Consider the following 17,383-nt stretch of genomic DNA (forward strand, 5'->3'; position numbering starts at 1 on the left):
ATGTGATAACATTTTGGTCTCACCTGACATGGGTGTTCAGTTGCAGGAAAACCTGTTTGAGCTCTCCCTGCATTCTATCACATTCGAGCTGACTGGCCACTAGATCGTCCTTTAGTCTGCGACAAGATGCTTGGTCATCTCTTATCTGGAAGACAGAAAAGCTACTATCAGTCTAAAATGGATGAAAATGCAAATCAGTTTCCTTTAAGGAGACTCACTGGGATGCACAGTACACAGTAGAAAAGAATTAAAAGAGCCAATTAAATGGGCTTCAAGCACATTTGATTATCATACAAACAATATACTGTAATACTCTTGAGGGAATTTCGGCAAAATCAGCAACAGACTGACATCGTCACAGTTTGTGAGACTAGTACTGCCAGATGCAAATACTTGGGGAGCCATTAACAAGTAGTCCAAAATGAGAACTTGCAAGGGCACTACATTGCAATATAAAAGTGTAATGGGATTACTTCCTGGCATCAAACTTGTACCATTATGTAACTTAGCCTTAACTTGATGACAATACTTTTCATTTTTTGGTGCTATCATTGTCATAACCACTTTCTTGTTCGGGCTTGTCATTTATACCTATTTAATAGGGTATAGGCATAAGAGAATGCAGAAGAAATTCAATTAAATATGCATTAGACAAGTGCTTTGTCTATTCTTATCCCTCCAAAGTTTGTTCATTTATGGTGACATTTTGGACAACAAAATAATAATTATCATAATAATATTAATAATAAGTAGAAGATGAATTTATTTTAGTGATTGGCACTCAAAGTAACTGTTAAATGAAATCATACAATACAATAAAAAGAATATAAGCAATCGGTTAAAATGGTAAACAAACATGACATGGAAAACGTTAACATGAACAGGAACAATATTCTTTTTTAAAATGTAGGTAATATTTTTCAACCACGGTTATTTTGAGGGTTTACCGAGTGTGGAATGTGATTTAATGGTAAAAAGAAAGGACGAAGGCTTTCTATACCTCCTCTCGGGCCCTGTTGAGTTCTGCCTCCAGCTGTTGTGCTCGGTGGCCGAGTTCGGCATTGGTACTGGTGAGCGTCGCCTCCTTCAACCTCAAGGAACGTACCTGGTGCTGGAGCTCCTCCTCGCGCTGCTCTACGAGCTTCCTGAAAAAGAAAGGTTAGGGTGTCACAGGTCAGGTTCAATGTGGACCTTGAGAAAGCATTTCTGGACTTTGTTATGACCTTTTAATCTGGTCCTCCTGCTGCTGTGCTTTCAGGGAGGACAAGGTGTCAGCTAGATCCTTGCTGTCTCTTTCTAGACGGCTCCTCTCACAGGCCCGAGCTTCCTCAATGCGCAGCTGGTGCTGGGTTGTCTTGAGCTGCTTTTGCAGCTCCAGCACCTGTCGTTACAACACAACTGAGAACAGACCAACGCTACTTACTGTCAACGCAAAATAGTATTAAAAACACCATATCAAATAAGCTTTTTTGCTAATAACAACACTACAATATACTTTAAAGAGAGGCGGCCCATCCTTCGTTGATCATCCACTAACAGGGGATGAGACGGATCATCAAACAACAAAAGATTAACAACGAGGTAGACCCACACCTTGTGTCCCTATCCTGCGTGAAAGTCTGTGCGGACCAGCTCACTCCAGTCTTCACACAGATCTTCAAGATCTCTGCAACTGTGTGAAGTACCATGCTGTTTCAAACTTTCCACCATCATCTCAGTCCCCGAAAAACCTTCACATTCACAGTCAAAATGGAACTGTGCATCATCCTAAAACACCTCGATGGTGCGGGGTCCTACATGAGGATCCTGTTCAAGGATTTTAGCTCTGCATTCAACACCATCATGCCCGAAACCCAATCCTCCAAGCTTCTCCAGCTCAGTGTGGATTCACAGCTTCTCGATGGGCAAGAGACAGGAGCTGAGGCTGGGGAATACCACCCTAGCCACATACAGGCACAACCAGTACTGGAGCGCCCCAAGGATGTGTCCCTTCACCGCTGCTCTTCTCTCTACACAAATAACTGCACTTCAACACACCAAGTTATCAAATTTCTGAAGTTTACAGATGACACCACTCTCATTGGCCACATTAAAGATGGTGATGGGTCTGCGTACCGACAGAAAATGGACCGGCTGGAGTTGTGAGCTGTAGAGAAGATAGTGGACTTCACGAGGCGTCCTTCGCCACAGCTGCACCTACCACGCTCCAACTGCTCTGCATCAACCTTCAAGTTCATTGCTGTTACAGTCTCTCAGGTGTTGAAGTGGATGAGAGGATGTACTTCTGTCACTGTGATTTGACGGGCGCACATGCAATCGCACTCATAAATCTGCGCAGTCAAGCACGAAAAATCACACGCGTAAAATTTACGAGTAGAAATACATAGATTTTGAAAGACGTCGCTTATTTTGTGTAATCAATGTTCCATCTATGCTCCCCCAATGCGCAATTGTCGCACGCTCTCAGCGCACATGAAAACCAATACAGCGCAGTGAACCACACAACCTGACGTTTTTTTTTTTTTTTTTAAACAGGGAAGCACACAGTCTTTAAAAACGAGCTGCTGCTCAGCCTACTTCTACTTGCTTGTTTACCTGACACCGCCCCCTCTGGTCTAAAAGGGGTACACTCATAATTACAAATAGAACACACACCCGTAACTTTATATCTGCGGGCATGACTGACCACACCTATTTTTTTCAAATGTGAGCGACTGGTACTTCCTGCGGATTCTGGGGAAGCTCGGCCTGGCACAGGAGCTGTTGAGGCAGTTTTATACAGCAGTCATCGAAACAGTCCTGGGTTCTTCCATCGTAGTAATAAGTAATAAGTAGACATTCCAACAATTTCTTCCCCCTTGTTATTATCTTCTTTAACAATTAAATTACAATTCCATTGTAACATGGTGCCAATTTTGTATTGAAATTGTTGTACCACCTCTGTCCGGCCAATTATACATTAATTGTGCACTCAATGTAGTAGTTTTGCCACTCTGCACTTCTTGTATATCTGTTGTTGACCAATACTGGCCCTCACGTCCCTGAGAAGCATCTGTACCATTGCACAGTTGACATTGTTTCAGATTATTGCACTACTAGTCACTTTAAACTGCATACATTTCATGACGTCTTTGCACCCTTTGCACAATTGTGATTGCAGCAGACTAATGTTCTCGTAGTCATTTCAAAGTGATCTAATTTCTATATTATTATTATTTTACAACTGTAAAATGAATAAATAAATAAAACACTACATTTGAAAAGAGATGGTAATGGTGATGAACAGGACAATTACCATTTTCCCTAAAATTTAGTGATCCAATCATCCAACACTGGAACCAAAATGCAACATTTGTGTGTCCTGACCTTTTTGTCAGCAGTAATGACCTGTGCCCTCTCAGCCTCCAACTCCTCTTGCAGACTGCTGGCAACGCTGCGATTGGCTAAGTGGCGTGCCAGCTCCAGCTCCAGCTCCCTGATTTTTTGCTCCTGACGTTCTGAACTTGTAATCTGAGTGTGAAGACTTTGCTGCACCTGGGCCAACTTGGTCTGCACCTGGTTCAGCTCTGCAGAAAGCTAAAAGAGGGGATTTTATTAGCCACATTTCCTTGAACATGTTACTCATCCCTCCAAAAATTTACAGTTTAATTTAAAAAAAAATAGATGTCCAACAAATACAAAAACAACCTTAAGTTTTTCATTGTCCAGCAGGGTATTGTGCCTCTTCAGATCCATGTTCTTCTCCTTTTCATAACGCAGTTCTCGTTCTGCTGAGGTGAAAAGGGTCTGTACTCTTTGCAGGTCCTGCTTCAAATGTTTAGCTTCTTCTACCCTCTGATGCTGGACTACGGCCAGAGACTAATGAAAGAATAAGGAGACATGAATGCTTCGGATGAAAACCACACAAACAGTTTATTATTAGCAAGATTATATTGAAGATAAAAAGGGATCCCTGATGATTTAAAAATAAAAACCTAACTTTGGAATTGCATTGAGAACATCAAGTACTGCATATAACATAGTAGAACACGAAAAGGAGGTCACATCAGGGATCAATGTACTGTTGCTCTGTTTATGATCAGATATGAACCTTCCATTACAACTAGTGCATCAACATATATAAGATGATGTGGAATTTTGGGTGAAATTGAGGAAACATTACCTCATCCAAGCATTTCTCTGTGGATTTTTCCACTGGAGCAGAACTTGACACTATCTGAGGTGACTTCAGGTTGCTGGTTAGTGCTAAGTGATGCTGCTGGAGTTGTTCATTGAGGTGTTTCACCTCAGTCTCCAGTTTCTCTCTTTGCCCTTCAACTGCCAGCTTTTTCTGGATACTGTCACTCAATTTAGCCTGTAGATCAGCAGCCTGCTGCTGCTCAGAGGCCATTTCATCTCTGGAAAAGCCAACACATGTTAGGTAAACACAAAAGCTCAGCAAAATGTTTTTTTGACTATCCTATCGTAGAACAGCAATTTATTTCCTTTGAGCATTTTGAAGTCATGACACCCACCTGAGTATGTTGTGTTCTGTCTGAAGTCTGCTTAGTTCTTTGGTCAGCCTGTCAGCCAACTCCTGCAGCTGAGCCACCTGTATTCTGTTATCCCGCAGGTCCGTATGAGTGTGGTTATTGTCTTTGTGACGCTCCAGCTCAATCTGGAGTCGACAATGAGTTCGCTCCATCTGAGCTAACTGAAAGACATTAGTACAACATACAGTGCTTTGTGAAAGTATTCGGCCCCCTTGAACTTTTCAACCTTTCGGCACATGTCAGGCTTCAAATATATATATAACATTTTCATTTTTTTGTCAAGAATCAACAACAAGTGGAACACAGTCATGAAGTGGAACAAAATTTATTGGCTATTTTATAATTTTTTTAACAATTAAACTGAAAAGTGGGGCGTGGAGTATTATTCGGCCCCTTTATGTTCAGTGCAGCAAACTCACTCCAGAAGTTCAGTGAGGATCTATGAATGATCCAATGTTGAGAGATGATGATAAATAGAATCCACCTATGTGTAATCAAGTCTCCGTATAAATGCACGTGCTCTGTGATAGTCTCAGGGTTCTGCTTAACGTGCAGAGAGTATCATGAAAACCAAGGAACACACCAGGCAGGTCCGAGATACTGTTGTGGAGAAGATTAAAGCCGGATTTGGATACAAAAAGATTTCCCAAGCTTTAAACATCTCAAGGAGCACTGTGCAAGCAATCATACTGAAATGGAAGGAGTATCAGACCACTGCAAATCTACTAAGACCCGGCCGTCCCTCTAAACTTTCACCTTGAACAAAGAGAAGACTGATCAGAGATGCAGCCAAGCCAAGAGGCCCATCATCACTCTGGGTGAACTGCAGAAATCTACAGCTGAGGTGGAAGAGTCTGTCCATAGGACAACAATCAGTCGTGCACTTCACAAATCTGGCCTTTATGGAAGAGTGGCAAGAAGAATGCCATTTCTCAAAGATATCCATAAGAAGTCTCGCTTAAGTTTACCACAAGCCACCTGGGAGACACACAAATCAAACTTTTTGGCCACAATGCAAAACGATATGTTTGGCGTAAAAGCAACATCGCTCATCACCCTGAACACACCATCCCCATGTCAAACATGGTGGTGGCAGCCTCATGGTTTGGGCCTGCTTTTCTGCAGCAGGAACAGGGGAGATGGTTCAAATTGATGGGAAGATGAATGGAGTCAAATACAGGACCATTCTGGAAGAAAACCTTTTGAAGTCTGCAAAAGACTTGAGACCGGGATGGAGATTTATCTTCCAAAAGGACATTCATAAATTCATAACATAAAGCCAAATCTACATTGGAATGGTTCACAAATCAACGTATCCAGGTGTTAGAAGGGCCAAGTCAAAGTCCAGACCTGAATCCAATCGAGAATCTGTGGGGAGAGCTGAAGACTGCTGTTCACAAACGCTCTCCATCCAACCTCACTGAGCTCGAGCTGTTTTGCTAGGAAGAATAGGCAAGAGTTTCAGTCTCTCCATGTGCAAAACTGATAGAGACATACCCCAAGCGACTTGCAACTAATTGCAGCAAAATGTGGCGCTACAAAGTATTAAAGCAAGGGGGCCGAATAATATTGCACGTCCCACTTTTCAGGTTATTATTTGTTGAAAAAGTTTAAAATATCCAATAAATTTCATTTCACTTCACGGGTGTGTCCAACTTGTTGTTGACTCTTGACAAAAAATTTTAATTTTATATCTTTATATTTGAAGCCTAAAATGTGGCGAAAGGTTGAAAAGTTCAAGGGGGGGGGGGGCGAATATTTTCGCAATATAGTGTAATTTATTAAATATAGATCCTGATTTGATTGTTTTAGAAGACTCTTGTATGTAGTCAATGATAAACTAGTATGCAAAAGGTTAGCATAGAACGATATCTCAGTCCTGTTCTTTGATAGTTTCTAAAATTCAACTGCAGGAAGAGCCAACAAAGTGGTTATGCTTTACTCATGCAACTACCTGAAAAGATGGGCAATGAAGTTGGGTGTTTGACTGCAGTTCACAATCACAATAATTATACTCTGATAACTGTTGTGAACAAAGATAACAGCTGACAAACCTTCTCCTCCAGAACCACCTTTTCTCCCTTGACTTGGTTGAGCCCCTTAATGAGAGTTTTCCCCTGTTGACATTCAGTTTGGAGACTGTTAACTTCAAGTCTCAGTTTCTTTAGCTCTCTCTCACCAATCTGCAAAGCCTTGGGTAAATTAAGATTGGTTGTTTCAGTTTCAACTTTTATTGAGAGCAAAGCAACACATGCAATGGAGCCATGTAATGCGCAATACCTCCTTATCTTTTTTCAAAGCAGCCTGAGCAACGCTGAGGTCCAGCTCCAGTTGTTTCCTCCAGTCCTTCTCCTCAGTCAGACGAGCTTCCAGCAGAGCCATTCTCTCCGGGCCGCTGTCCCGTAGGTGCTTGATATAAAGTGAGAAAGGAGCATGTTGCATTTGTTTTAGTCTTATCACGCACCTCACCTTTTCTATACTACATTGTCACCTGAATGATAATTGAGAATCACACCTTGATTCAATCCAGGGACAGTTTCCATAACTTTATGCAAGAACGGAAGCTTGACATTATCAGTTTCGTGGTGTCTGCAATTATAATCCAGCTCATCGCTTTTACTCGTCAGACGCCATTCCCTTCAATGAACTTGTGTTGGGATGAGGTGGAGAGACCTCTATGATTTTGGGACTGGGATTTTTTTTTTTTTTTTTAAAGGGAAATTCCTGTGGTTTGGATCAACAATGTATCCAATATGTTGTGTGATATGTTCTGTATCTTGACAATGTAATGTTAATTCTCTCATTTAATGGTGTTTTCAGAAGATTTTTTTATCGGCAATTACGAATTTTCAGGGACGCCACCATTTTGGCGAGTCACATGACCTACGTGCACGGATATGACGCATGAGGTGCCGCACCAAAGGCTCAATTACATGGGACACCATTATGCCCAGCGCTGATTTCTCAGATTTATACTCACCTGATGAAGAAATAGCAGTATTGGTTGATCGGGAAGACGAAGGAATACTTCCATACAGATTTGAACCTGTGGCTGTAATTAATGTTGAATATTCAGATGGTTCTTCGGGCGGAATGGCGAGGAGTCCCCGAGCTCCGGCGAGCGAGCTCACAGCCCCGCCACTGGTGGGGCATTTTTTGACACTTTCCACAATTTTCGATCAACGATGCCTGACACTTTCTGTAAATGTGTCCTAGCAAAAACAACAACCAATGCCTGTCTGTCTGTCTGTCTGACTCTCTGTCTGTCTATCTATCTATCCGCGTACTGCGGTGGCTGTGAACAACCCTCTAAAAGCAGCACACCTCGGCTCCATTATATGCCACCACAGCGAGGCGCCGCGTTCAGTGGTCACAACTTCTGTGAAGGCTGCGCCTTGGGCTTTGTGGACGAGGGTGGCTCTGAAGAACCCAGCTGAGAATGCGTCACTCAGCTGCGTGCCCGCAGTAAAGCTCCCCGGCTGACTGTGTTGTTCATCATACTGCGGGGTCTATGTACATCCCCCTAAAGCAGTACGGCTCGGCTCCGGCATAAGCCACACCGGCCGGCTGCAATGAGCCGCGATGGCTGCTCTCCACCGTGAAAGTGGATCAGACGGGGATGCGGTTTGGCCGTGATTGCATATCATCTGAATATGGCTCGAAACAATAGTGTAATCTTGCCCCGAGGGCTTGAAACAATAGTGTAATATTGCCCCGGTAACTTCACTCGGTTATGTGGTATTGTCCTTTTCGAAAAGAGCTTCCGTGTCAGAAGGGGCGTGTTCGTCTCCTATAGTTAGGGTGCACCGCGTGTTTTCATTGGCGAATGTCCGGGTGATGTCACAGAGGATGCAGCCAATATGGTGACCACTTGGATCTCGTAGAATGACACGTCTGCAGCTTTGCGCATGGATGACGCGCTCTCCGCTCACATTTATTTTTACGTATGGACATTGAAGTGAATAATGTTATATGTATTTTTCATTACAATAGCTATTTTAGAATGTTTATAGGGATGACAGTTGGGCTTTAAATCGATCAATGAGGCTGGTTCTCATGTACAGTATTTAAATTATGGTATGCCAACATGAAGTTTCTTACCAGCTGTAAGAAGGACTCTGTGGTTTTGACCTCTTCTCCATTCTTTAACAGCTTTTCTTGGGCCTCCTGCTTCTTCATCTCTCCCTCAAGGTTTTTGATCTGCATTATCAGTTCACATGTATTACTGAGCACTAAAAGGAGACTGCCCTAAACTCCAACCATAACTCTCTCTTGAAATCAAGGTCTCACATTAGTTGATGGAAGGTAAACATACTAATTCTCCCTTCTCTGACAAAATTCTAAATGGGCATCCCCCAGTAAAATTCACTGGGGGGGGTTCAATGTTGATCATTACCCGGCGATGTAGTCCCTCCAGTTCTCCGTCATGGCGAACCCTCTCTTCCTTGCTGGCATTCTGGGCCTCACCGAGCAAAGCCTCCAGCTCCTCATTCCTCTCTTCCAGCTCCTGCTGTTCCTTGCGTTGCCTTTGGAGTTGACGCTCCAGCTCCCTCACCTGAACAAGTCTGTCCTCGATCCTTGCATGACAGCTGATATAGAATGACAGGATGAGTCAGTATATTACTACTGACCAAGAAGCAGTTGTTTAAGACTTCATGTTCACCGTTTGTGAGTTGAATCAGGTTCTTTCGTTGAAAGGCCAGACATGTTCTGTAGTTCACTGCAATTGTTGTTTTGCCTCTCATCCTCTTTCAGGGAAGCATCTTGGTCTATATCCTTTGTTTCCAGCTGGGGAAACACAGCAGTAAAATGCTGTATAATCTGAACATAAATGGACTTTTAATGTACAATAATACCGACCTGCTCAAGAAGGGTTTTCTTCTCGGACTCTAAAGAGCGCACTCTCTCCCTCAGACTTCTGTTGTCAGCATCTAGCCTGTCGCTTTGCTCTTTGGCTCGCTGCAGCTTCATCATATCTGACAAAACGAATTACATCAACACACTAAGGGTACTTAAAGTAAACCAATGTTTTTGTTTTCATTCCATGATTTACCTTTTAATGCTGTTTATATACTGTGTAAAGGTGTGTCAGAAAAATTCAGGACTGGTGTCACGGAACTCGGATTTGAAACCAGAACAATTCCCCCCCCCCCCCCCCAAAAAAAAAAAAAAAAAATCAAATCAATGCAAGCCAGATAATCAACCAGCACGTCTACAAAGAGATCCTGTGGCATTTGCGGGAGGACATACTGTTGATGCTTCACCCTGACAACGCACTTGCTTACAATGCTCAGAGCAGCCAAGAGTTCCTGGCCAAGAAGAACATTGCCTCTGCTGGAGCAAATCTATAAACCCAAACAAGAGCTGTGATTGTTTTTCCCCTTTTCCGAGCTCATGGGGGTGATCAAGGGGACCTGTTTTGAAAACGTGGCTGCATCAAGATGGCCATGATGATTGAAGAATCCTTCCAGCTGTGCATGAAGGCATGGCAGAGAATGCTGGAAAGTGGGTCTGATGCTAGGGAGATTACTTTGAAGGGGAAAACTTATCGTTTTGGATTTGAAATACATTGATTGTGACAACAGGCCTGGACAATTTCTAACACATCTCGTATTCATATTTTACTAATTTTGTAACACTTGTTTTTTTTTTTTTTTTTTTTTACAAAAAGAAAACAAACACCCATCCCTCCCTGAAAAAAAACTGTTTGCAATCTGGTAACACTGACATGAAACAATCGTAAATTGCCATGAAAAAAAGGGTACAATATCAAACAATTTAGCACCATATCGATGACAAACATACTTAAGTGTAAAGGCTCATCTCGCATTGGAAGCACAATGCCAATCACAAAATGTTCACAATCTCACCGCACTGTTTCAGTTTGTCCACTTCTTTCTTCAGAACATCTAGTTCTTCGAGTGTTTCCTGAAGCTCAGACCCTGAGAAAATATTTGATCTAGATGGGTATATACCTGTCGACAAACTAGTTGGACATACAAACAATCTGGAGATAAATGTAACGTTACTAAAGTACGACTACACAGGAGCAGGAACATCCCAACATGTTGACCTGCTGTTCATTGGGGGGTGCACATGGAATATTTGCAACACACCACAAGGATCAAGGCTGTTGCTTTTGGTCACATCCAGCTCATTGTTAAGCCTTCGGATTTCCTGATGAGCCATCTCCAGCCTGCTCGATGCCTCCTCCAAGTCACGCTCCAGCCGCCGCCGTTCATGTTGCTCATGGGACAGCTCCTCACTGTGAGCCTGTTGTCGGATGAGAGTGGCATTAATGACGAGTGGGGGTTGCACAGGAGGCTGGGGAGGTGATAAAGCGGGTGTTGTCAGAGACATGCGTTTTGAAGAGGGAGTTCAGCTCGTCATCGCTGCACATCCGTAAAGTGAGGGCGACCTGAGACCATGTTGTATATAAAAGTGCAACAAAAAAACAGTTCTCATGCTGGCAAGTGTGATGTGCCAGTCATCTCCCATCACTTGAAAAATAATTCACAAGGACATTTTAGTGAGAAAACCATTACTGTGGGTCATGCAGGTACCAGCAGTAACAAGCAATATCAAACTGAAAGAAGCCACATAAACTGCTGTTCGCATGGTTGTTTTAAAATCCCATACACAATTTGTTAGTTGAGTTAGTTTAGTTTAGAGGGGGAACCTACAGGGGTAATATTGTTTTTGTTCTGAGCAGACCTGCGCATCCCAAACAGCTTCTTCCATGGAGTCTGAGATGAACCCTGATGAGAGAGAAAAGGCCAGTGTGCAACAGCAAAGAAAACAATAAATAACGATAAGACTAGAAAATGACAAATGAAGGCTAAGGGCAGCCCAAGTTAATTTCTTTAACCAGCGGAGCAGGTAAGTTCAGGTGACGTATGCATGTACATACTAATCAGGAGATCAACCGCTTATCCTCATTAGGGTCATGGACCTGCTGGCAGGAGGCGGGATACACCTTAAACTGGTTGCTAGCTAATCACAGGGTACATTTAAACAACCACTCAAACTCACAGTAGCACCTAAGGGCAATTTAGTGTCTCCAACTGTGCAGCGACATAACTAATTCATTTCTAGATCGGACATGACGTCCATCCTGGACATGTATTTTCCATTTACAGTATATCTCTAAACACTTACTAATTCCCCTGTAAAGTTGGATACCCTTTGCGAAAATGGGGTTCTAGCCAGACCTACATGACAACTGTTCTGTATCCCCAAATCACTTATTTCAGAATGGCTTTGACATCATCTTTGGCTATGCACTCCTCATCCTTTCTTTGTGACACTTTAGCAAGAAACGTGGTAAAAAAAGTGTATCTTATTTACTACCATGGAGGCGAAGATGACTGACATTGCTTTCACATCAGAAGACAACTTGCGCTTCCGCGGCTTGATAGCCGAGAACGTATACAAAGTAGCATGCACCAAGCAGCTGTTCAAAATTTGGATGTACTGGTAATGTCACACTGGATTTTTTTTTTTGTCCAATATCCAGAGCAACCAGTGTTGCCGCCATAAAGTGTCAACGTTCAGTGATTTCCGGAACAAAACACGGATGTTCCGTAATACTAGGCAGCTTGCTAAATGAAAGAAATGAAGTGAGGAATAAAAATCTGGGTTCATAGATAATGGAATAATAAAAAAGAAATGTTTCAATCTGAATGGACGTCATGGGGATGATAAGGAAATTACATCTGGTTCCAACATTTCTTATTTTTTATCCTCAAGCCACCCATACTGTATTCTAATTAGTGCTGCTATTATAAGACATGCAAAGGGATGAAAACGTGACAAAAAACATTGTAGGAGGGACTCTCATTTTGGAAAAGAATTGACTAAGATAATCTTTTTGTTTCACTATTACCTACTTGACATTAATCCCATATGCATCCACCATGAAAACATTAAGTACAACATTTTTCTGTTTTTATTGTCTATTTCTGAATTTGAATTTAGATCATTCTGTGTTGTGACATAATGTTGGATTAATTGGATATAAAGTCATCTCATATTTGCTCTCTTGGTTGTTTTTAATGCTTCTTTGCTTAATGTGATGCATTCAAGAGAACCATTGGGTGCCATGGAAACTTTTGCTATGATGTGCTTAAACAATGTGATGCAATCAAGTTACATTGGGTGCCGCAGAAACACCAGACAGGGATGCAGCAGACAACATAAAGACTGACAATCTCGAGAGGATGATGAAGACGTTGCAAAGATTCACATTGGGTATTTTTTTCACAGTTGCTTTGTTTGTCATGTTTGCTTTGTTGTGATGTGGACCGCGCTAAGGAATAAAAAGGATTCGTGGAGATGTGGGCAGAGCAGGTTGGCGATTGTGAAAGAGACACAGCTCACATTCTCCTCGCGAGCAAGAAGTTCCTCTTGTCTTCCTTCCTTGAGAAATTTTACTTTAAATATCCTGGGTTGCGTGAGCCTGGCTATCACCGGACGCTATATCACAGGACACGTCACTGACCATGTCCCTGAAGAAGTTGGCCCTGACTAAGCAAAAGGCTGCGTAAACCTGACAATAATCTGTAACATCGCTCCATTGCTTAGTACGTTTAATTAAATGAATAAAAGTAACTGATTTGGATCTATGTATTACGCACCATAAGAACAAGCTGACGATAATTATTTTTTAGTCCGTAGCAACAATGTAACAGAAGTCACTAAATATATAGCCCAGAAGCAGAACTTGTGTGTTCTTCACCTGGATGGGAACATCCCTTATGATGCCAGACAAGCTGTGGCTCTCAAGCCTCCTCTCGGCAGCCTCAAGCCTCTCCAGCAGTGTTGCCCTCTCCACCAACAGGTAAGCCACCTGCTCACTGGGGCTGCTCAAACCCATCTCCCCAAGATCTTCCTGTGCTAGCATCTCTGCCAACTCCTTGCTCTGAATCTCTAGAAGACAGGTTTTGCAGCACAGGACTGAGAAATGGGACTCAGAACAGATACTTTTCGGTCAAAAATGCATCACGTTTTTTATTTTGCCCTTCAAATCATTGTTAAAAAATATAAATTATGCCAAGATAGTAGTAGTATAATAGTTGAACAACTGATTTAGATATAACGACAAATTAAAGGGCCACTGTCATGAAATGCATGATTTTTAGTATGTTATTAATGAAAAAACAGCAGCCGACATGGACCCATGCGTTTTTTCACCACAAAACATGATTTTGACGTATATGGCTTTTTGTAACTCCTGCCATGAAAATCCTCTGAAGGGATTTGTTTTTGAGAAGAAGCAGGAAGTGACGTACATGCCGGGACTGCCCTCAAGTGGACTCGTTTGTTTGTATTAGTTTTACCTCCGGAAAGGTAGCTCGTTGTTCCTTCGTGTTAGCCAAAATGCCGGCTCGTTGCATTGCTGGACACTGCTTGAACACTAAGGAGGATGGATTTACCATTCATAAGTTTGCAAGTGACCCGGTTCGTCGTGAAAAATGATTTGCATGGGTGCAATAGACGAGAGCTTCAAGGGTTCCAAATGACAGGTCAGTGTGTATACAGCTACTAAAAATAAATAATAGTTTGGACGAACCACGTAATTCATCTCTCATAATGTAACAAAAGATCGGCGTACGCATGACAGGCGTGCTAAATGTGTTGATGTGCACATCAGACGCCGTTGGGCTCACCGGCGAAGGCTGCTGCGTCGCCTCGCGCGGCCTTTGGGCTCGTGGATGGCGGTGGCTCTGAAGAACGCTGCCGACAATGGCGCACTCAGCCACGTGCGACGACAGCGCCGTGAAGCGCCCTGGCTCGACGGTGTTGTTCATCGCATACTGCGGTGGCTATGAATAATGTCCTAAAGCAGCCCATCTTAGCTCCATGATAAGCCACCTCGGCGCCGAAAATGAGCCACACCGGCCGGCTGCGACGAGCCGCGGAAGTGGATCTGACGGGGAGGCATTTTGGCCGTGATCCCATATCCTCTGAATATGGCTCAAAACAATAATGTAATATTGCCCCTGTAAATTCACTCGGTTGTGTGATGTTCTCCGAAAAGAATTTCCGTGTCAGAAGGGGCGTGTTCGTCTCCCACAGTAGGGTCCACCGCGTGTTTTCAATGATGACTGTCAAGGTGACGTCACAAACAGCCAATATGGCGACCACTTGGATGTCATCGAATGACATTTCCACAACTTTGCGCATGGATGATCTGCTCTCCGCTCATATTTATTTTTTCGTATAGACATTGAAGTGAATAATATATGTATTTTTCATTACAATATCTATTTTTGAATGTTTATAGAGATGACACTTGACCTTTAAGGTGAACTCAAAAAGATTATAGTACTTTTAAGGTTCATCCTGAAATTCCACCTGCAAGTTGAATATCCTTAACTCTTTGTGAGGAGTGGCCTGCACTGTATGTTCACTCAAAGAGTCTCACCTTGTTGCTGTCTGATGTGGAGCAGCTCTTGTTGGAGTTTTTCATTGTCTCTTTCATAGCTAGCAGTCACACATTCACGCTGTTGCAGCAGCCCACGGATGTGTGCTACATAGCTGTCCATCTAACAGGCAAAAAGACAAATTGAAAAAGTCAAAAGAGAGCGCAAGAAAAGCACAAATCCACCAAAGGTTTTCACCAAATGAAATGATTTAGTAGTTGTCTCCGAAAAGGAGAACATGTTCATTCAGTCACAGAAACAAAAGATCCGAAATACGTACACTACAAAACTACAAGATCATCCATAGTTGTTGTTAAATGGAAACATTTGTTTGACTTCACAGCCTTTTCAGCAAAACAGCTTCCGTCTGACAAAGAGTTCCATGGTTGTAAATTTGGCCCATTAAAAACAAAAGGAATTTTACATTTGATCAGTTTTATTGCATTGCATAAATTTGGGATTCAGAACTGTTTTGACCCTGGTCACATTATCCTTATTTTTTTTAGTTATGACACACTTTGGTCTACAAGCAAAGGTAACCACCTTTTCTTTAAAAAAAAAAAAATCCAACAGAAGTATAAATATCTATTCATTATAATTAGATTATTTACCATTTATTATTTTCATTTTTAGATTTTTTTTTCTTCTGAAAACAAAAAAAGTGAGGAGAAACAAATAAATGTATGTATATAATGTGTAAAAATTAAGACAGACAGCGAAAAAAAAAAATTCTAATCTCAAAATTGTGCTCGAATAAACGAATCTGAATTGGGAATACACTTGGTTGAGTAACATGACAGAAACTTGCCCGTGTAAAAGTGAATAAAATCAATACCACAACTGCTCATATTACAGTGCAGCCAATTTATCATCCTTTTACGGGCATGCGCACACACACACACACACACACACACACACACACACTCACACGTGAACATTGGTAGAGGTAGCAGTGGACTGGCACAACGTTTGTTTAAAAATTGGAATAAATTGCAAGGGTCTTCCCTTTCATCGTTTGTGCAATAATTTCTAAAGAGTCTCACCTCCTTCATCTCAACGGCCTGCTGGGAGCGCAAAGAATGCAGCTCCCGAGCAGACAGCTGCAGCTCCGCTTCAGTGTCGAGGAGCCTCCGCCAGAGGTGGTGCTGGCGCTCATCTGGACTGGCCCCTGGAGGCAAGCCGTCCTCCTGGAGCCACAAGGAAATCTGGTCCAGCTCTGTCTGTACCTAAAGACCCAGAGCAGGAAGCCCATTTTTCAGGATTCTTTCTTTCAAGCCGCTTCTCCTAACAACGGTCACATGAATGCTGGAGCCTATCCCAGAAATTTTTGGGAAGGAGGTGGGGTACAGCCTGAACAGGTTGCCAGACAATTTCAGGGCACAAATAAACTGACAACCTTTCTCACACACATTCACACCTATGGGCAATTTAGCGTTTTTAATCAATGCATGTTTCTGGGATATGTGAGGAAACCCACGTGGCCATGGGGAGAACATGCAAACTCCACACTTGGTGGGCCAGTATTTGAACCCCGGCCCTCAGAACCATGAGGCAGACGCTCTAAGTGGTTGACCACTGTGCTGAAAAAAACGATGACAGATAGGAGCTGAGGTGTTCTCATGAATGACCATCTGGTCTACTCAGTCGTATCTGTGTGTGTGATTTATATATACAGTACAGAAAACTCAGCATATCTGTAGTTGGCAATTCACAAATTTAACATTTTTTTCTGTGGAATCACAATGGAATCTTTGGCTATTTGGTGAAGAAAGAAAAAAAAAATCACGATTTGCAGTGTTTGTATTTCAATAATGTCGAGGTGCAACCAAATCCATTGCTTATAGGAAAGTAGTAATTGATGTCATTAAGTATGCTTAGGTGATTTATCCAGACTCTCTTTGTCTGGTGGTAGCCCTGTGAATTAATTAATACCAAAGAAGCCACTCTTGGTTTCAAAAAAGTTGGCGATCTGTGGTTTTAAACTATTAATATAGGCCACAGGTGTCAAACCAGGGGCTGGAACCGGCCCGCCACATGGTTTTATGTGGCCCGTGAAGGCAAATCATGTGCGTCAACTTCCATGATTCTTGTTAAAGTTCGCACCAACATTTCAAATGGTCATAAAATATATTATAACGCCGAGATATTACAAGCAATTTTGTGTTACCAAACACCAACCATAGTTGAAAAACCCCATTCCCCTTTGATTTCCGATTCCAAAACTAGTTCATAAATTTTTGTAAATGTGATGAGGCGATTAAAAATTTGTATGGATTCACAGTCATAGCAGTCATTTCCTCTGAGGAAAACCATGACTACAATGTGACCGTGACAAAAATGAGTTTGATATAAGCAGTATAAGCATTTCCAATTTTTTTCCCTTTTTTTTGGAGGGGTGTGGGGGGGGAACTGGCAGTATTCACTGTA

The 17,383-nt window shown here is 42.3% G+C and overlaps 1 protein-coding gene across 3 annotated transcripts in view; it reads right to left on the reverse strand.

The window, feature by feature from the left end:
* ccdc30 (coiled-coil domain containing 30) overlaps positions 1 to 17,383 on the reverse strand; it is a 34,679-nt gene that overhangs the window by 15,909 nt on the left and 1,387 nt on the right. For all 3 annotated transcript variants that reach the window (XR_009797085.1, XM_061834709.1, XM_061834703.1), the window contains exons 3-21: positions 16,000 to 16,182; positions 14,959 to 15,079; positions 13,270 to 13,460; positions 11,216 to 11,290; positions 10,649 to 10,805; positions 10,403 to 10,474; positions 9,393 to 9,508; positions 9,196 to 9,320; positions 8,929 to 9,121; positions 8,634 to 8,732; positions 6,813 to 6,941; positions 6,587 to 6,724; positions 4,515 to 4,693; positions 4,163 to 4,397; positions 3,688 to 3,858; positions 3,367 to 3,576; positions 1,224 to 1,381; positions 1,001 to 1,145; positions 24 to 145 (exon numbers count right to left, since the gene is read on the reverse strand). Coding sequence is in view for 2 of the 3 variants with exons in the window: in XM_061834709.1 (XP_061690693.1) it covers positions 24 to 145; positions 1,001 to 1,145; positions 1,224 to 1,381; positions 3,367 to 3,576; positions 3,688 to 3,858; positions 4,163 to 4,397; positions 4,515 to 4,693; positions 6,587 to 6,724; positions 6,813 to 6,941; positions 8,634 to 8,732; positions 8,929 to 9,121; positions 9,196 to 9,320; positions 9,393 to 9,508; positions 10,403 to 10,474; positions 10,649 to 10,805; positions 11,216 to 11,290; positions 13,270 to 13,460; positions 14,959 to 15,079; positions 16,000 to 16,182 (2,819 nt within the window). In the remaining variant the exon portion in view is untranslated. The remainder of the gene's footprint in view (positions 1 to 23; positions 146 to 1,000; positions 1,146 to 1,223; positions 1,382 to 3,366; positions 3,577 to 3,687; positions 3,859 to 4,162; positions 4,398 to 4,514; positions 4,694 to 6,586; positions 6,725 to 6,812; positions 6,942 to 8,633; positions 8,733 to 8,928; positions 9,122 to 9,195; positions 9,321 to 9,392; positions 9,509 to 10,402; positions 10,475 to 10,648; positions 10,806 to 11,215; positions 11,291 to 13,269; positions 13,461 to 14,958; positions 15,080 to 15,999; positions 16,183 to 17,383) is intronic.

Source organism: Syngnathoides biaculeatus, chromosome 2 (assembly GCF_019802595.1).
Source record: "Syngnathoides biaculeatus isolate LvHL_M chromosome 2, ASM1980259v1, whole genome shotgun sequence".
Lineage (NCBI taxonomy): Eukaryota > Metazoa > Chordata > Actinopteri > Syngnathiformes > Syngnathidae > Syngnathoides > Syngnathoides biaculeatus.